Genomic DNA, 20,753 nt, shown 5'->3' with positions numbered 1-20,753 from the left:
ACATGAAACTGTCAAAGTTCGCAAAGAAATATCTGGTTTGGCAAGCCATCTGTACCTGTGGCTTGAAAAGCAGCATTTTCATAGCTTCCGGGACTGTCAACCAAGAAATTTACGTGAAAGAGTGTTTGAATAAACGTCTGCTGCCTTTCCTGAAGAAACACGGTTGTTCCGTACTGTTTTGGCCGGATTTGGCATCTTGCCATTACGGTAAAAAGGCCATGGAGTGGTACGCCGCCAACAACGTGCAGGTGGTTCCCAAGGACAAGAACCCTCCCAACACGCCAGAGCTCCGCCCAATTGAGAAATACTGGGCTATTGTCAAGCGGAACCTAAAGAAGACCAAAAAAACTGCTAAGGGCGAGCAGCAGTTCAAGGCAAACTGGCTTTCTGCGGCGAAGAAGGTGGACAAGGTGGCTGTACAAAATCTGATGGCAGGGGTCAAGCGTAAGGCCCGGCAATTCGGATTTGGAAAAGCGGAAGCCTAACTGAATATTTTTCCTGAATTTTATACTAATTGAACTTGAAAAAGAAATTTAATTTGATTTTTTAAATAAACGATTTCACCGATTTACACGCGTTTTCCCTTGACCAAATTTTGACCGTATCACCCTTTAATGCAAACATGATACAGGCATAGACAGCTCTCAATCAATAACTGTGAAAGTGCATCTAGAACACTAAGTCGAGAGCACGCGACAAGCTAATATGCGATAAGCAATAAGCTTGAGCAATGTGTTTCTATAGTGGCTTGTGGAGAGTAGCGTACCCTCATATGTGCGTTTACCCTATTAACTTTTCTAGAAATATCTGAGCCTTATTGTAATACTCGGAACTTCTAAAATTTCTTCAAAATGTTTCTGAAGCTCATCGTGCTGTCTTAAATTTATAGAACTAACCTTTACAGACCTTTAAATTTCCCCTAAAGCCTGAATTTCCCTGAAGTTACTGAGACTGTTTTTAAAATCTCTGAGGTTCCCTGAGTAGAGACCTATCATCAATGAGGTTCTTGAAACTTGTTAAACGTTCCCACAATTTTATGGGTGTTCTCTGTACTTCTCTACACGCAAACCAAAAATCTATTACAATGAATGTTAGTTCCGTTTCCTATCATCCTCTGTTCATGAACATCGCAACGAATGCTAGAAATTGACCATGCAGGCGATGTAATGGTTTTTTGTCTTTTTTTATTTCGTGTTCCATCTACGCTTTCGACTATACCAGTGAGCTTGTAGAACGACGTACATTGTAGAACATTGTAGAACGACGCACACACTTGTCTCGAATCTCTCCAGCAGAAAAAGCATACGAAGTCGAGCATTTTTATTTCTGGTTCAATCTACGCTTTCGACGATACCAGTAAGCTTGTAGAACGACGCACATTGTAGAACATTGTAGAACGACGCACACACTTGTCTCGAATCTCTCCAGCAGAAAAAGCATACGAAGTCGAGCATTTTTATTTCGTGTTGCATCTACGCTTTCGACTATAGGTACCAGTAAGCTTGTAGAACGACGCACATTGTAGAACATTGTAGAACGACGCACACACTTAACTCGAATCTCTCCAGCAGAAAAAGCATACGAAGTCGAGCATGCGAGAAAATGAGCGCTTCATGTTTGCTTTTAGGCTGACCATATTCAGAAGCATGGAGAAAGCAGTGGAAAAAGCACAGGTCTGTTGGTCGCAACGTCCGTGGTTCGAGTCCAGTCGGCAACCTATTTTCTATTTTTTTCGACATAATTATTTTCACTCACTAATACAACTCCACATTTTTCGGTCTCCAATTTTCTTACATCGGACCGCAGCTAGGTATATCGCATCCTCGGTTCATGCGGTCTCCACTTACATCCTCTGATGATGAATCCCACATAATTGTAAGCGAATCTTACATCCACCGGTTGGGTGTAAAATTATCTTGATTCCACTACTTTATTTGCTTATCCTTGACAGATACGCGTATTTCGTCTACAATGTGCAGACTTCTTCAGTGTCTTGTACTAATACTCGATTCCGTGTGTGTGTGTGTGTGTGTGTGTGTGTGTGTGTGTGTGTGTGTGTGTGTGTGTGTGTGTGTGTGTGTGTGTGTGTGTGTGTGTGTGTGTGTGTGTATGTGTGTGTGTGAGTGTGTGTGTGTGTGTGTGTGTGTGTGTGTGTGTGTGTGTGTGTGTGTGTGTGTGTGTGTGTGTGTGTGTGTGTGTGTGTGTGTGTGTGTGTGAGTGTGTGTGTGTGTGAGTGTGTGTGTGTGTGTGTGTGTGTGTGTGTGTGTGTGTGTGTGTGTATGAGTGTGTGTGTGTGTGTGTGTGTGTGTGTCACTCCGCACACCAATCTTGGGTCAACATTTTTCTCAATGTGCCACAAATGTGCCGCCGGTCATAGAGCAAGCTGTGATTTTTTTTGTAAAATTCGAATATTATGGTATATTTGGCAACCTGGTATTTCTGAGAGCATGAATGTTTGGGTTTGCAATCGCAAGGATAAAGGTGAATTCCGTCCTGAGCGATATTTCACGCGCGGGCCAAGATTTTGCGCAGGTACGAGAGGGAGAGAAGTAATAGTTGTCTCTCTCATTCCAAATCAAAATTTGCTCCGCTCCACTAATACACACTCAGATCTGAATACACCTTAATAGCGATCCATCGACAACCACGGAGGAATGCTGGCGAGATGGACCGTTAGCAATCTCAGTCGTCCAACAGGACACAACAAAGAAAAAACCATTGGATGCGATAATTAAACGGCCCCAAAAATGCCGAATATCGTGCTCGATAAGGATTCCTTCTACCGACGAATAAAACGCCTTTACGCCAACTGGAAGGAACAAGATGATTCGCTGCAAAAGGTGGATTGCATTCTGACGGCGGGCGGCGTAGACGAGGAAACCATCTACAGCAAATCCACCTCGCTGCAGACCTGGCTGCTGTGCGAAAAGTCCATCTTTTTCCTGACCAGCAAAAAGATCGACTTCTTGAAGCAGATCGAGAAGGACGGTGAAGAAGGCATTCCATCGGTGAAGCTGTTGGTTCGTGATAAGAACGACAAAGACAAGGCCAATTTTGAAAAGCTGCTGAAGGCGATTAAGGGATCCAAGGATGGCAAAACTTTGAACGTCTTCTTCAAGGACAACTTCCCGGATGAGTTCTGTGAATCGTGGTGAGCCTTCGTCAAGGACATTATCCAGTCGGGTGGCAATTACAGCTTGAAGTTCAGAGCATTCAGCGACAAGAACTATCTGCACTGCGGATCGATCATCTGTGCTGTAGGTGCGCGTTACAAGCCCTACTGCTCCAATGTCGTCCGAACAGTCAATCCAACGGAAACGATTCAGCAGCACTACACCTTTCTGCTCAATCTGGAAGAGGAACTGCTGAAGATGGTGATTCCGGGCAAGAAGCTCTCGGAGGTTTTCGACGTCGGAATTGATTATGTCAAGATGGAGGATCCCAAGCTAAGACGTTCGGTTTTGCCATCGGGTTGGAGTTCAGGGATAATTCGATCGTAGTATGTACCTCAACCAGTGAAATTCGGTTTAAAATGTGTAAGTTAATTAGGTTGAGTAGAAGCTTAAAAATTGTGGCCTTGTAAGGACCCTATAGTATACCTTTCAGCAGCAAATCACCAGCACTCGGTCAGTTGGTCATCATCTACCAAACCAAACTCACTTGAACAATACCGAACTACTTTTCACGGCTCAATTACATGGAATTTTTATTGCTTCCACTCAACCTAATTAACTAACAATTTTTATTTTATGTTCAAAAATCGAAAACCATTTATTCCACCTCGCATAAGATGACACATATCCGAAAAAAAACTAGGCTTTTACTCAATTCTAATTTAAACAGAAATCTCACTTCAAACTTACATATGTACGTCGCATCGGTGGTAAGGCCACAGTTGTTACCCTTCACCGCCATCAAAGCATATTCTTGATTAGCCAGTAATCTTCTCCTTTGAGTTTTCCCTATCCTACCGCCACCATTGCATGATCCAATCCATCCAAATTGTTCTTGCATTCCGGTTCGTAGTACACTCCATTTGCGTAGCAGCTGAAAGACTTGCAACCGGCATCGATAGCAATCAACAGCCCTCGGAAGCCTACATTTCAAATTTAAATGTGAACCGAGAAGGGAATTGCTGATCTGAGTTCCTTTAGTATATTCAATTATGTTTCTGAAATACACAGTCAAACAGCACGTGATCAACTACCGATGGATGTGCCCGAGCTGTGCCGAATCTACTTTCGGCACACTGTGCTGAGTGACTTACCCCTTGGGTTACTCACTGAGTGAGTCAAATTTTCCTCAAAAATCTGCTCAAATATGATAGAAATTCGAGAAAAGTTTGGACTTTTTTTTAATAGTTTACTAATGATAAATTACTATAATTTTTATGTCAAACAAATCTTACATCAATTCTGAATCAAATGGTGTGGAAATAATTTAAATCCATCCATTAAAGGACAAGTTTTAAGCATTTAAAACTTAACACTATTTCGTTACACTTTTTTTTTTTATTTGCACCCCATTATAGTCCACAAAGACGTAGTCCAACGTCAAAAAACAACACTGATTAACTTTCCTCGAATATATGCACCCATTGTTCTCAAAAACACAAGAAGCACTCCTAGCGAATCACTTTTTCCTGCCTTCCTTCGGATCACGAAGAAAATCCGCAGGTGTTTCAATGCGTTTTGACGGAACTTGAAACACGCAACATGAATTTGGAACCAAGAAGCAGTGTCAATTTTTAACAAAATCTCAACAATGTTTGACTCTTCATCAAATCCAACGGTACGTATGGAAAGGTAAATAAATGTAAAAGTCATCTGTAGTAGACTCATTCCATTTGTTTTGTTCATATCCGTTCGAAAAAGAGTGGTGGAGCACGGGTTGTGCTTAGTAGGACGTAAATAAGATTAAAACCCCTAACCGTTTGAGATGAATTGCTAACGATTCTAACGAGTCAAATTTCCATCAAAATTATTTCCTCTCCCTCGGCGTCGGCAGTGCCTACTGTTTGTATTTTATTCCTTCGATTTAGCTCCTGAGAGCTAAAAGTGCACTCAAACAAGCGGTGCAAATTTCAATGAACATTCGTTCCAATATGCGGGCCTGCCTAAGCACAATGAACCTACCTGTGGAAGTGCTTCAAAGAGCAAGCAAGAGTCGTTCCCAGATTTGGAGGAAAACTGTTCAAGCTACAAGATCAGTGTCTTCACCAACAAACTTATGTGAGAGCAATTTCGCAACAATAAGCAGACCACAGTCCTTCCCAGAAAATCGAGTTCATTTCGTCAAAATAATAATCCATCCATCCCATGGAACAGTGAAAAAGTAGACAAAAGCGAAAAAGGCAGTAAGGAAATTCAATTAACAAACCGCGCAATATTGGCGGGATCCGAACCGTCAGCACCCCCCCCCCCCTCACCCCTCTTTCTCCTATACCAGTATATTAGATGAGAGAGTGAGGAAAACCTCCAATCGTACAAAACGAATCCGGGACATTTGTGACAGGCCGAATTTGCGGGCGGTCATTGACCAAAGGTTGATTAATCTATTTGTCAGGGCAGCGTCTCATCAAACGAAAATGGTCAACTTTGACGCATAGGTCAATGTACCACACACAAGCCGATTAGGATCAATTGGCATAAATACATGCCGCCGCTGGCCGCTGCCCGATGTTGACCCAATCAATCATATCGATTTGAAACGAGGGGTGATTCGTCCGGTTGTTTTGATTTATCATCAATAATCCGGTTGCTAGTGACATACCCCTCAGCCACCGGTCGTATATTGAAGCACATTTTCCGCTGAAAATGGCCTACTAGATACGGTCGTTATAAATGTGCGAGTCGAGTAAGTACATCGCATACGGCGTAGGATAGACCTATAAATAATGTACAGATCGACTGCGAGGCGGTTGGAGAATTATGGAAATGTACTCCGGTTGTCGGTTCCATTTTCAGCCCGGTCATGTACGGCGAACTGATAAGGTCCAAATTTGTAAGGATGTAAAATGTTTGTTATGCATACACATCCGATGCCCTTTCTAGGGGTGTGTGACAATAATGTAGTAGCATACAACTTGTGTTATGGGCCATTTCGAGGACAAAACGCATAAATTTCGTCGTTGCTGCACGTGTGATGATGATGATGATTATTTATTCAGCGTTGAATCGCGTGGCAGTGATACGAATAATGATTTACTGGCTGCCTTGTCAGAAGCTGCCACTCACAGAGACGTCGCTTTCGTTGTCGGCCGGACGGGATGCATAAGCAATACCGAACAAACATGCCTCGGGAGCTTTGTTATTTGCGATGGAAATCTTTCCCCGTTCGCTCCGACGAAAGTTGGACTGTGTTCGCCATTTGCACCAAATCCGACTAATTGAAGTAAATTAAATACTCCCGTACTGAAGTTGAAAGCCGGCCTAAGGCAGTAGGCTGCGTGAAAAAGGGGCTTGAACGCTTTCATGGCCTACTGGAAATCAATAAAACCAGATTGGTGTTTGATTCGATTTGTAATTGGTGATTTTGACTGTGTGTTATTCTCATCTATACCGTTGCAGGTTATTTGCCCAGCAAAAACAACAACACCAATGGCAATCATAGCGATGGGAACTCGCCTTCCGACAACCCCTACCTGGTGGGGGTGCAGTCAAGGTAGGTGGACCATAACGTTTTCCCTTTTGGACTATTGTTTCTTCAGTTCAGAGTGTTGCTCTTTTTTTCAGATTCCGCCGACGCTACTATCACAAATGTATTTTTATCGCGCTGATCGTCATCATCGTCATCCTGCTGATCGGAATCATAGTGATTGCCTGTCTGCGTAAGTACTGTTGTTATAAATTAAACCGTTGGACTAGAGCTATGAACAGGAATGCCAGATTTGAAGATGTGTCCACATGATAAGTTACGGCAAGCAATTCAAAATTAATGTCACACTAGCGCCGCATGGTGAGTTAGTTCTGAGCTGACCTATTTATCATAAAATAGATCTTGTTCATTTGAACAACTTTGCTGAAGACGGGAATCTTCTATCTAGTCAAGATGTTAAGTTAGGGCAAACAATTACAAATGAATGTCACACTAGCGACGCCTGGTGAGGGAATTACGAACTAAACTCTTTTCCTTAATCTGAACAACTTTGCTCAAGACAGGAACCATCCATCGTAGCTGGATCTGTAGATAGATAGTGTTATATAATGTGTCTTTAAGCTGGTACATCTTGATTATTTTAGATTTAGCGCCATCTGGTGAGTTAATTCTGTCAATATCCATATTTTTGAAAATCTTGTATTCCTGTCTCTGCAGAAGAAAACAACATCCTGTTTGGTTGGAATATCGTGATATAAACATCTCTAACATCCAAATAAGCCACTTCATGGGAGATCCGCCCCTTCAAAAACAGTCTGATAGTGTCAACTGAAAGTCCACCGAATTTACTTTGCCATACATTTGAAATTTCAGAAATTCATTTGAAATTTCGTTAACATATGACAATGTGAATTTAGGGTCAAATTGTCCCCAGGGTACATACAACGGAAGTTTTTTTTTTGCACAGACGAAGGGTTGAATAGTTTCTTAAAAAATGTTCACTGGACTTAACTGATTAACTGGATATCTTCTGAACACTTCTTTATTAAGCAGCTGTGTTGGGAGAATATCTGAGAGACTTATTTTATAGACTTTAGAATAATATTTGATCAACCTGATGTTTCGAAAAAAAAATCCAGAGGACCAAAGTGAAATCTTCATCTGCCTGGAGATGAACTTCCAGAACAAGCTGCCGTCTAGAGAGAATATCTTAGAGAATACCCTACGACTTCTTCATTGTTCCCGGAACATCTACAAAATTCGCTTGGGTTATATATAATTTTTCTCAACTTCTACCGAACTCTAAAATGAAGTTCTCAATGAAGTTCTCTACAAAGTTCTCTACGAAATTATCTACGAAGTTCTCTACGAAGTTCTCTACGAAGCTCTCTACAAAGTTCTCTACGAAATGAAGTTCTCTACGAAGTTCTCTACTAAATTCTCTACGAAGTTCTCTGCGAAACTCTCTGCGAAGTTCTCTACAAAGTTTTCTGCGAAGTTCTCTACGAAATTCTCTACGAAGTTCTCTACGAAGTTATCAGCTAAGTTCTCCACGAAATTCTTTACGAAGTTCTCTACGAATTTCTCTACGAAGTTCTATACGAAATTATCTACGAAGTTTTCTACGAAGTTCTCTACGAAGTTCTCTACGAAGTTCTCTACGAAGTTCTCTACGAAGTTCTCTACGAAGTTATCTACGAAGTTCTCTACGAAGTTCTCTACGAAGTTCTCTACGAAGTTCTCTACGAAGTTCTCTACGAAGTTCTCTACGAACTTCTCTACGAAGTTCTTTACGAAATTCTATACGAAGTTCTCTACGAAATTCTCTATGAAGTTTTCTACAAAATTCTCTATGAAGTCCTCTACGAAATTATCTACGAAGCTCTCTACGAAGTTCTCTACGAAGTTCTCTACGAAGTTCTCTACGAAGTTCTCTACGAAGTTCTCTACGAAGTTCTCTGCAAATTTTTGTATGAAGTTCTCTACGAAGTTCTCTACGAAATTCTCTACGAAGTTATCTACGAAGTTATCTACGAAGTTATCTACGAAGTTCTCTACGAAATTCTCTACGAAGTTCTCAACGAAACTCTCTACAAATTTCTCTATTAAGTTCTCTACGAAATTCTCTACGAAGTTCTCTACGATGCTCTCTACGATGCTCTACGAAGTTCCCTACGAAGTTCTCTACAAAATTCTCTACGAAGTTCTCTACGAAGTTCTACACGAAGTTCTCTACAAAATTCTCTACGAAATTATCTACAAAGTTCTCTCCGAAGTTTTCTACGAAATTATCTACCGAAATCTCTATGAAGTTCTCTACGAAATTCTTTACGAAGTTCTCTACGCAGTTCTCTACGAAGTTCTCTACAAAGTTTTCTACGAAGTTCTCTAGGCAGCTCTCTACGAATTTCTCTACGAAGTTCTCTACGAAATTATCCACGAAGGTCTCTACAAAGTTTTCTACGAAGTTCTCGACGAAATTCTCTACGAATTTCTCTATGAAGTTCTCTACGCAATACTCTACGAAGTTCTCTACGAAATTCTCTACAAAGTTCTCGTGGAAGTTCTCTGCAAAATTCTCCACGAAGTTTTCAACGAAGTTCTCTACGAAGTTCTCTACAAAGTTTTCAACGAACTTCTCTACGAAATTCTCTATGAAGTTATCTACGAAGTTCTCATCAAAGTTTTCTACGAAGTTCTCTACAAAATTCTCTACGAAGTTCTCTGCGAAATTCTCTGTGTAGTTCTCTACGAAGTTCTCTAAGTCATTCTCTACAAAGTTCTCTACGAAATTATCTACAAAGTTCTCCATGAAGTTCTCTACGAAATTATCTACCAAGTTCTCTACAAAGTTTTCTACGAAGTTCTCTACGCAGTTCTCTACGAATTTCTCTACGAAGTTCTCTGCGAAATTATCCACGAAGGTCTCTACAAAGTTTTATACGAAGTTCTTGACGAAATTCTCTACGGATTTCTCTATGAAGTTCTTACGCAATTCTCTACGAAGTTCTCTACGAAGCTCTCTACGAAGTTCTCTACGAAATTCTCTACAAAGTTCTCTACAAAGTTCTCTACAAAGTTCTCGTGGAAGTTCTCTGCGAAATTCTCCACGAAGTTTTCAACGAAGTTCTCTACGAAATCCTCTACGAAGTTCTCTACGAAGTTATCTACGAAGTTCTCTAGGAAATTGTCAACGAAGTTCTCTACGAAATTGTCAACGAAGTTCTCTACGAATTTCTCTACGAAGTTCTCTACAAAGTTCTCTATGAAACGAAGTTCTCTACGAAACGAAGTTCTCTGCGAAATTATCTACGAAGTTTTCGGAAGTTCTCTACGAAGTTCTCTACGAAGTTCTCTACGAAGTTCTCTACGAAGTTCTCTACGAAGTTCTCTACGAAGTTCTCTACAAAGTTCTCTACAAAGTTCTCTACGAAGTTCTCTACGAAGTTCTCTAAGAAGTTCTCTACGAAGTTCTCTACGAAGTTCTCTACGAAGTTCTCTACAAAGTTCTCTACGAAGTTCTCTACAAAATTATCTACGAAGTTCTCTATAAAATTATCTACGAAGTTCTCTACAAAGTTCTCTACGAAGAATTCTATACGAAATTCTATACGAAATTCTCTACGAAATTATCTACGAAGTTCTCTACGAAGTTCTCTAAGAAGTTCTCTACGAAGTTCTCGACGAAGTTCTCTACAAAATTCTCAACGAACTTCTTAACAAAGTTTTTAACGAAGTTCTCTACGAAATTCTCTACGAATTTCTCTACGAAGATATCTACGAAGTTATCTACGAAGTTCTCTACGAAATTCTCTACAAAGTTCTCTACGAAGTTCTCTGCGAAGTTCTCAACAAAGTTTTCAACAAAATTCTCTACGAATTTCTCTATGAAGATCTCTACGAAGTTCTCTACAAAATTTTCTACAAAGTTCTCTACGAAATTTGCTACGAAGTTCTATACGAAGTTCTCTACGAATTTCCCTACGGAGTTATCTACGAAGTTCTCTATAAAATCCTCTACGAAGTTCTCTACGTAGTTCTCACCAATGTTTTCTACAAAATTCTCTACGAAGTTCTATACGAAGTTCTCTGCGAAATTTTCTACGAAATTCTCTATGAAGTTCTATACGAAATTCTCTACGAAATTATCTACGAAGTTCTCTACGAAGTTCTCTGCGAAGTTCTCTACGAAGTTCTCTACAAAATTCTTTACGAAATTCTCTACGAAATTCTCTACGAAGTTCTATACGAAGTTCTCTACGAAATTCGCTACGAAATTATCTACGAAGTTTTGTATGAAGTTCCCTACGAAGTTCTCTACGAAATTCTTTGCGAAGTTCTCGACGAAATTCTCTACGAAGTTCTCTGAGAAGTTCTCTACAAAGTTCTCTACGAAGTTCTCTACGAGATTATCTACGAAATTCTCTACCAAATTATCTACGAAATTCTCTACGAAATTATCTATGAAGTTCTCTACGAAGTTATCAACGAAATTATCTACGAAATTATCTACGAAATTCTTTAAAAAATTATCTACGATGTTCTCTACGAAACTCTCTACGAAGTTCTCTATGAAGTTTTCTGCGAAGGTCTCTACGAAATTCTTTACAAAATTCTCTACGAAATTCTCTACGAAGTTCTCTACAAAATTCTCTACAAAGTTCTCTAAGAAATTATCTACGAAATTATCTTCGAAGTTCTCTCTACGAAAATCTCTATGAAATTATCTACGAAGTTCTCTCCGAAATTATCTACGAAATTCTGTACGAAATTTTCTACGAAGTTCTCTATGAAGTTCTCTACAAAATTATCTATGAAGTTCTCTACGAAATTCTCTACGAAGTTCTCTACGCAGTTCTCTACAGAATTTTCAACAAAGTTCTCTACGAAATTCTCTACGAAATTCTTCACGAAGTTCTCTACAAAGTTTTCTACGAAGTTCTCTACAAATTTCTCTATGAATTTCTGTACAAAGTTCTTCACGAAATTCTCTACAAAGTTCTCTACAAAGTTCTCTACAAAGTTCTCTACAAAGTTCTCTACGAAGTTCTCCACGAAGTTTTCTACGAAGTTCTCTTCGACTTTCTCTACGAAGTTCTATACGAAATTATCTACGAAGTTCTCTACGAAGTTCTCTACGAAGTTCTCTACGAAGTTCTCTACGAAGTTCTCTACGAAGTTCTCTACGAAGTTCTCTACGAAGTTCTCTACGAAGTTCTCTACGAAATTCTCTACGAAGTTGTCTACAAAGTTCTCTATGAAGTTCTCCACGAAGTTCTCTACGAAATTCTCTGCGAAGTTCTCTACGAAATTTTCTACAAATTTCTCTACGAAGTTCTCTATGAATTTCTCTATGAATTTCTCTACGAAGTTCTCTACAAAATTCTCTACGAAGTTCTCTACAAAGTTCTCTACAATGTTCTCTACGAAGTTCTCTGCGAAGTTCTCTACCAAATTCTCTACGAATTTCTATACGAAGTTCTCTACGAAATTATCTACGAAGTTCTCTGCGAAGTTCTCTACAAAATTCTCTACGAAATTCTCTACGAAGCTCTCTATGAAGTTCTCTACGAAGTTCTCTACGAAGTTCTCTATTAAATTCTCTACGAAATTCTCTACGAAGTTTTCTACGAAATTTTCTAAACTTCTTCCAAGTTTATATTTTTTTAAGCTCACTTAATTCTACCAAGATTTCAGAACATCTTTAAGCTTCGCTGAACTTCGGAAAATTGCGGGTTTTCTATTTTCTACCATTATTCATGAACATCTGGGAAGTTTCCCGATACTAACCGAGGTTCAAAGGACGTCCAGGGAGTTTATTGAGCTTTTTTGAAGTAAGTTCTCTGACAAACCGCTTCGAAGCTCCCTAACCTAAAACGAAGGCCCCTTAAGTTCATAGAAGTTTGCTGAACGTTTAAGACATTTTTTGATCTTCTAAGAAATTCCCTTAACTGTTTCAAAAGTGCACATCTATGAAGTTTTGCGCAGGACCACGATTTGCTATGTAATAGGCTAAACTCCTGCAAAGTTCACTGCACTTCTAAGAATAAATAAGCGAGAATATCCTAAAAATTCAGCAACGTTTCTTGAACATCTTCAAAATTTCTTTGAGTTGTAAATTTTTATTTAAAATGTCCATATTTATTTTTTTGCAAAGTCACTTAATCCGACCAAGTTCATTTCAGGCCCCTCCACATTCAAGACTTGCTTTATTTTTTAATATGAGTACATGTAAATAACAACAACTAGATCTCAAGTGATGTGTCGTAATATGCGAAGCTCGTTTGCCCGTTTTTGCTTACTGACCTGGGTTCGACCCCAAGCTCCTTCGCACTTTTATTAAACACAGTTCCTCAAATTGGAACGTTATTTGCTGAACTCCTACAAAGTTTCTGGCACTTTTACGATGTTCGCTGCATTTTTACCTTCCTCATTGATTTTCCGTGAAGTTCCACGAAGCAAACTGAACTTGTGCGGAATTCTCAGAACTCTTCAAAGCTCATTAAGTTTCAACGAACTGCCCTGCAGTTATAAGAAAGTTCTCTAAAATTAATCACGCTGGAAAGGCAACTTAACTCTGCCAAGCTCCTCAAACTTGTGCAAAGTTTCCAGTATTCCAAAGTAAGCTGAATATCTACGAAGTTTCCAGAAAGTTTTCAGAATTTCTACGAGCTCAGGAACCAAACTTCTAAGAAGTTATTGAAAATAAACGAAGTTTTTTTAAGCTAAAAATAAATCCCTGAAATTAAAGAAAAATCGCTGAACTTCAAAAAATGTCACTAAATTTATCCCAAAGTTCACTTAATCTCAAAAACAAAGTTCAATGAAGCTCTACAAAGTTCACTTATGTGCCATAAATTTCACTGAACTTCTTCAAGATTTGCTGAACTTCCACACTTGAGAACTTGTGTTTTGAAGCTCGCTGACCTAGTTACAAAGTTAGCTAAACATCTAAAAAAAATGCTGCACTTTTAGAAAGTTTCTTAAACATCTACGCAACGCAGTTTCCCGACCTTACGCGAGATTCCCTGAAGATCTACGAAGTTCCCGGAACTTTTACGAAGTTCCCCGAACTACTGCGAAGTTCTCTAAAATCAAATGATGTTCCATTAACTTTTTCTGAACTTATGGTAAGGACGCACCCTCCGGGCGCAAATTTGAAAAATTAAACCGAAGACATGTGAAGATATTTCGTCAATTTCCGTGATGATTTTTTCAAAATACTCCTGGCATCCCTGGCTATGAAGCGGGAAAAAGAGAAAATCGGAAACACCGATAAAATGGCTGCACGCTAGTTTGAATGTACCCATTAATGAGTAAAACAAGACCCAATTTGAAGAAAAGTGGCTTAACTAATTGACCACTTTGTCAAGCAGTTTTGGTGTGACTTTCTACCAGCGATTTCACAAAACTGGACCAACTAAGTTCTATTTTTTTTATGAAACGCACAAATGTGCGCACGTGGTTCTAGAAGAAAAAATCTCAAAATAATGTTTTATTTCAAAGTTCAAGTGGTAGTAAACGTCATTTTAACTGCTCGAATGAAGTGGTTAATTAATGCGTAAATTTGTTTACCCATTAATGAGTATCTGTTACCCATTAATAAGTAACAGTTACTCATTAATGGGTAATAGATACTCATTAATGGGTAAAAAAATTTCTCATTCAAAGAATGAAGTCGCTTTTCTTCAACATGGGTCTTTTCAACCATTAATGGGTACTTTCAAGTTAGCGTGTATTTAAATGTTACGAAACTTTTTTGCACGGCGAATGAGAACGAGCCAAATTTGAGTTTAGTTTACTCGTAATCGCAGAAATTGCAGGAACTCAGGGATGCGTAAATTTTCCTCATATTTTTCTGTGGAAAACCTCCAAAATCTGCCGGAAAATGAGGAAAATTGACGAAAATTTAACTCAGTCTAGGAGTAGTACCAATAGACTGAGTGAATTCAATCTTTACTTTTCTCATTTTCGGGATTTTTTTTCCTGGGAAAACCTGGAAAACATGAGACAAATTTACTCATCGTTGAGTTCTTGCACTTTAGGGATTTATGAGTTTACTAAACTCAAATTTGGGTCATTCTCATTCGCCATGTGGACGTTTCGGGGGCGGTACGCGACTATCACCATCCGTTTCCACCAAAATCGGACCAAACTAGCCATCCAACATGGAATCGCTTGGTTGTAAATTATGTTGCTTCACACGAACACGCTCGTCGAACGTAACTCAGAGACTGAGTCAAATTGACTCACTCTCTTTTGTTCCTATTTAAATTTTACTCAGTTTCGTAAAAAGTGAAGTTACTCATAGCACTGAGTAGCTCGACTTTTACCGAAACTGAGTAAAATTTGTATGGGAAAAAAGAGAGTGATTCAACTCGACTCAGTCTCTGAGTTACTTTCAACGAGCGTGTTCGTGTGAAGCAACATAATTTACAACCAAGCGATTCCATGTTGGATGAGTAGTTTGGTCCGATTTCGGTGGAAACGGATGGTGATTTACGAGCAATTTGTTTTATTGGGATATAATTTCTTAACTTGGACAGCATCATTGCACGACGATTGATTCAGAGACGAACCACCTCAGGGCTGAAAGTCTCTATAATAAAGTAAAAGAAGAAGAGGTTTAACCTTGAGTGGTGCTGACTATAGTCGCTTTATTCATAGTCTGGCGGATAGAATGTCGATCTATCAAAAAGCGGAACCTACTCAACATATTTTAGACCAGCAATTGAAAAGGTACTTGAGTCACGAGAAAACGGTTTCCGAAGTTTTGTTCACAATAGCTGATGTGCTCTTTTCTGTTGTTGGTCGTGATTTGCTCGATTGGTTCCGCTATTTGACAGCTCAATTGGTTCCCGAGACTCTATCCGCCAGACTAAGAATATAGCGACTATAGTGCTGACTCGTCACTTTCAATTTTCAAGTTCTTTTTCTTGAAAAACATTAACATTATTGCCTTTCCGTTTGCCGCTCATAAATTAATCGTATAGTCGAGCAGATTTAGGGCATCCTTCTACTAGAGATTTTAAGAAAATAAGGCAATCGATTTCAGACTTTTCTGGTCTATCATGAACCCTCTTATCTCGAAGTTCTAGAATACAAAATCTAAAAACATTGCTCCGTCATAAAGTTCGAGTGGTAGGAAATGTCATTTTGAACTGCCTGAATGATGTGATCCATTGACGCAGAACAAAAAATAAAGCTTGTTCGTAAATTGCTTAAAACCAAGTAGGATCGGCCACATGTGCTTTTTTCGCTTCCCTTGGAATCCGTTTATTTAGAAATTGACCCAACTAGCTTTCTTTGTTGAAGATGATTAAAACCTGTTAGCGCCTGAAATTCACTTGCAGAGGTGCTAGAAGTGGGCCGGGACGGGACTTGGCAATCCAGCGTCTCACTCTTCTTAATGTTTTTGATGAATGCCCTTCGAAAATAATACGTGGTGTTTGACGAAGCTGACCAATGATGCCAGGATTTCAGAATGATTTTTTTTTTTCTATTCTAATCTGTCAAATTGACCAGTCAGCAACTGGCTCGGATTTGACAAAAAATTGGATCGAAATCACTACCCGATTGTCAAGTCCCGTCCCAGGAAGTGGGTGGCACAGGCAGGACATGTCCTGCGCAAAAAAATAAATGCCCCGTTAGGACAGTCAAAGTAATGTCCTACACACTTAATTTTGTTTGCCGAGATTTGCACAGCCGAGCTTCCAACAACATATTTTGCCAAGATCTCAGCAAAGTGACGTTTAGTTGGTGAACCTCTTAAAATGTTTTGCTGAATCTCAGCAAATAAAAAGTCATGTTTGCTGAGATTGCAGTAAAATTTAATGCTGAGCACTCGACTGTAAAATTTCGGCAAAACATTGCCGAGCTGATAAGTGTACCCATGATTTTATAGATAATTTTGACAAAAATAACGAACCATTTGGAAGAACTTATAAGATCGTACTCATGGGTTCAGTTTATCTTCCTCTAGCTCGATGCTAGTCCAGGCTACTTCAAACACATTTCCTATGCAAATTTCCAAAATTTGACTCCCTAACTCGACATCTTCCCTAGCTCGGTGGTCCCTTCAATGTTGAGTTAGGTTTGAGTTGACAATTTGTTCACATCATGAGAACCCTTCTGGAATAACTCCTAAAGCTTTGTACCCAACACGATTTGGAACATTTGCCTAGCTTAGTAGACTCTCAACCAAATTTACATTTGAGCTCGGCTCCGTAGGGTTTTTTAAGAACATTGAGCCTCACAAATAAATGAACTAAAAAACGCAATGCAATTTTGATCTTTTGATCATTGTCCGATGGTTGTGGGTTGTTTAAGGACCTTTGGACAATGTGGCATTTTAAGAGTCATGATGGAAACTTAAGTGTTTCACAGCGGTTATCTGGTGAATGTTTTTTGAGATCAGTTTATGCTGTTTGTAAGTGATATTCAAGATTAAACTTTGTTTTGGCAAGGCCATTTGGTAATTCTAAGTATTCCTTTATATCTTACTGAACAAAGGAGTCGAAAACCTGGCATTTCGAAAGTCTATACAAACATGTTCATTGAATTGCTATCAGCCCAAGTAAGACTATAACCACTATCCACCCCTTCAAATTCCCCCAGTCCACTTCCCGCCGGACGTATGCCACAGTTCGGAGTGCCTCCGCGCAGCCGCCACGCTCCAGCAGAGCATGGACCTGCGGGTCAATCCGTGTGAAGACTTCTATGCCTACACCTGCGGTAAGTGGGCCGACGACCATCCACGGCCGGAGAGCTACACCAGCTACGATTGGTTCAGCGAACGGCAGGCTCGAATCCTCCGGAACATCCGCCAGTACCTGCAGCGAAACGACAGCTTCGATGATCCGAAACCGGTGATGCAGGCCCGGGCCATGTACCGTGGATGTATGAATTTGACGGCCATGGATGCGTTCGGGTATGACCCACTGTTCAAGCTACTCGAATCGTACTTCCTACCCAGCTATCCAACCATGCTGAACCTGACGGAGGTGGACTACGAAAGCTACGACTTTGATTGGATTCGATCGCTGGCGAAGGTCAAACAACTGCTCGGCATGGACATCATGATTGGGTTTGACGTGTTTCCAGATCCGAAGGATCGGAACTACAACCGGTTGGTACTGGGAACTCCCGAAGCCGGCTCGGACCTTCCCTTGTAAGTTGTCTTGTCTAACAAATGTTAATCGATTAACGGATACAATCCTTGCTTCCAGCAACGACAACATCCTGAAGCACATGGCCAAAGCAAAGCACAAGGTCATAGTCAGTGAAGATGAGGAAGACTACGTAGACGACTCACCGGAGGATACCAAGTACATGAAGGCCTATAAAAACTTCATGATCGGAGCCATCAAAATTCTTGTCAACAACACGGATCCGAAGATCGAAAGCGAACCTTTTGCGGACAACTTCCAGAAGGCAGCCGACGTTTACATCCAGATGTCCAGGGCTCTCCTGAAAATGGAGAAACAAGCGGAGAATGCTTCCAAATCAAACAACACGGAGGATCGTCTCAACCTGCAGGATACTCTGTTCGTCACCGTCCACGAACTGCAGAACGCGACCGATCAGCATCTCTTGCCGAAGGACCCCTTTCCCGTTTGGGAACGGTTCCTGAATGAAGTCTTCGACGGCATACCGGAAGCGCAGCTTGATTTGAACCAGGATCAGATCCTAACTAGCAACGCAGATATCCTGTACCTTCGCTTGTTGGCAGACTACCTCTCGCAGACTCCTCTCGTGCACATTGAACTGTTCATCTGGTGGACGGTGGTGGAAGACTTGATCCTACATACGACCGCCGAAATACGTAAACTGCACTACGAATGCTACAAGACGATGATCGTGACGGAGGGGTTCACTCCTCGATCGCTGTACTGCACCGGAGCGGTCAACAAGCTGATGGGTATGGCGGTCAGCTACGCCATTACGAATCGAGATTTTCTGCAGGAGACGAAACCGAAGGTGGATCAAATGCTGCGATACATCCGCAGGGCGTTCGATAGTCTGGTTAGGGATACGACCTGGATGGACTGGAAGACCAAAAGTTCAACGCTGGAGAAGTCGAAAGCGATGCGTAGTCTGATCGGATTCCCCGAGTGGATATTGGACGAGCACAAACTGGAAGAGCTCTACGATACGGTAAGGATGTGGTTGGGCTTGGAAAACGAGGAGTTGACGATGATTCATTTTTTTTTTTAATTTTCAGATCGATTTGAGCGATACGCAGCACCTGGAAAACATGGTTCAGTTGATCGAGATGCAAAACGTCAAATATCTGCGCCGATGGCGGATGAAGAACGTCCTGAGCTGGGACACCTACCCGACCAACGTCAACGCTTTCCACGCCTTTCAGGATAATGCGATCAGTAAGTATAGACCGTCAGGGCGGATGTTCTTGTAACCGTAGCTTACCGTTCCATCCATGGAATGCAGCGATTCCGATTGCCATCCTGCAGTATCCGTTCTACCACCTGGGTCTAGAGTAAGCGTTTGTTGGTTTGGGTAATTGTTTTTTGATCGTACGCACAGTTTTTGCACGAATTTGTTGCACACGAATCGAAACCATGCACAGCCAGATTGAAGCGCGAACACTTGCAACAACCGCTTCTGGTCGGAAGACGTGGGATGCCGATGGGAAACTCATCGATTCGACTTCACTTTCAGGGCGCTGAACTACGGAGCAATTGGGACGGTACTGGGTCACGAGCTGACGCATGGATTCGATGATAGCGGTAAGTGGGTGAAATGCATTTCGAAGTTGGTTTGACTAATGGTTTAACGGAACAGGTCGTCAGTTCGACAAGGAAGGCAACCTGAAACAGTGGTGGACAAACGGGACGATTCGGGAGTACGTGAACCGGACGGTGTGCTTCGTTCAGCAGTACAACGGTTACTACATTCCGGAAGCCGACGACTACGTAGATTGAGCTGAAGTCGCTGTTTATCGACAAGACTGAATTTGGCATTTGCTTGCAGATTGACGGACTGCAAACTCTCGGAGAGAACATCGCGGACAACGGTGGCGTTCGGGAAGCATTCGAGGCGTACAAGATCTACAAGAAGCACAACGGGAAAGAGCCGCTCCTGCCAGGATTCGAAAACTACACCCACGAACAGCTGTTCTTCATCTCCTATGGGAACGTAAGTTGGCATTTTTTGTCGAACGCTTCCTTGTTTAGTAAACAGTAAACATTCCCGTAGCTATGGTGCGAATCACACACGGCATCCGCCGCCAAGGCCGCCTTGGATGACACCCACTGTCCCGGTTGGATCCGCCTCAAAGGGGTGCTGAGCAATTCTCCTGAATTCAGTCAAACGTTTGGCTGCCAGCGGGGCAGCGGGATGAATCCCACCGCCGACAAGTGTCGAATTTGGTGAAACCACGGATTTATTAAGAATGCAGAAAGCAAAACAAGCAATCAAACTGTGTGATTTTAGATGTAGGTACTAGTGCAATTTTCCGACCAATTTTTGATCTCGCAACGGGTGTGATATGAGAATGCAATAATAAATCTGCTGTTCCGAGTTTAGGTGGCGTATTGTTTGAAGGGAATTCGTCGGCAATCTTCTTTTATGGCGCTTTTGTTCTATAATACCATCAACCGCAAAAATTCAATCCAATAAAGATTTGCAAACGGGTTTTAGGCTCTACATCAGAATCGCTCACAAAGCGAAGATTTTTTCTCGTGATTCCCCGTTCTGAAGTGCTTTTAATGAAGAACAACCCTAATAAAAATAACCATAACAGAGAGCTTAACGACGTGTTCGGGGTATCATCCAAACCAGTTTACCCATCCAGGATACAATTCGTTTATGGTATTTGTTTATTAGGGAATCCCCAGTTTAGTTTTCGTGAAGTGGATTTTAGTCTAAAAATGTTAGTTTCTGCTAAATTGGAACGCCTTTGGATACGGTTGTTTGTTCTCTGTTTTGTGGTGCGTTCACGTTCATAGTTTTCGGCTGCATTACGCGCTGCAAGGTGCGTGAAAGAGTTCGGCACAATCGGTGTTGATGTTGGCTCGCTGCTTGAAACTTTTTTTTGTATGTTCGAAAGAAATTGATCGAAAGTGTACCAAAAGTGCTTCTGAACGTGTTTCGCAGTTGGGAGTGGTGAAGTTCGTAAATTCGCGGTTTATGTT

The 20,753-nt window shown here is 40.9% G+C and overlaps 1 protein-coding gene across 1 annotated transcript; it reads left to right on the top strand.

The window, feature by feature from the left end:
- Positions 1 to 2,747: 2,747 nt before the first annotated feature.
- Positions 2,748 to 19,992, top strand: Nep5 (Neprilysin 5). Its single transcript, XM_065232480.1, has 12 exons — positions 2,748 to 3,151; positions 3,197 to 3,453; positions 6,570 to 6,663; positions 6,735 to 6,829; positions 17,215 to 17,767; positions 17,826 to 18,753; positions 18,821 to 18,980; positions 19,048 to 19,096; positions 19,279 to 19,346; positions 19,402 to 19,532; positions 19,591 to 19,755; positions 19,816 to 19,992. Exons 1-12 carry the CDS (start codon positions 2,748 to 2,750, stop codon positions 19,990 to 19,992), a joined length of 3,081 nt encoding a protein of 1,026 aa, XP_065088552.1.
- The last annotated feature ends 761 nt before the right edge of the window (positions 19,993 to 20,753 follow it).

Source organism: Ochlerotatus camptorhynchus, unplaced genomic scaffold (genome assembly GCF_037179485.1).
Source record: "Ochlerotatus camptorhynchus isolate MF236.1 unplaced genomic scaffold, CSIRO-AGI_Acam_v1.1 ptg000370l, whole genome shotgun sequence".
Classification (NCBI taxonomy): domain Eukaryota; kingdom Metazoa; phylum Arthropoda; class Insecta; order Diptera; family Culicidae; genus Ochlerotatus; species Ochlerotatus camptorhynchus.
This window is presented reverse-complemented; position numbering and strand designations above follow the sequence as displayed.

What these genes read in the sequence shown, in the direction of transcription:
- Nep5 (XM_065232480.1), top strand. Translation starts at nt 2,748, where the DNA reads ATGCCGAATATCGTGCTCGATAAGGATTCCTTCTACCGACGAATAAAA. An exon ending in CATAGTGATTGCCTGTCTGC is followed by an intron (nt 6,830 to 17,214) that starts GTAAGTACTGTT and finishes AAATTCCCCCAG; the next exon opens with TCCACTTCCCGCCGGACGTA. An exon ending in TCTTCATCTCCTATGGGAAC is followed by an intron (nt 19,756 to 19,815) that starts GTAAGTTGGCAT and finishes ACATTCCCGTAG; the next exon opens with CTATGGTGCGAATCACACAC.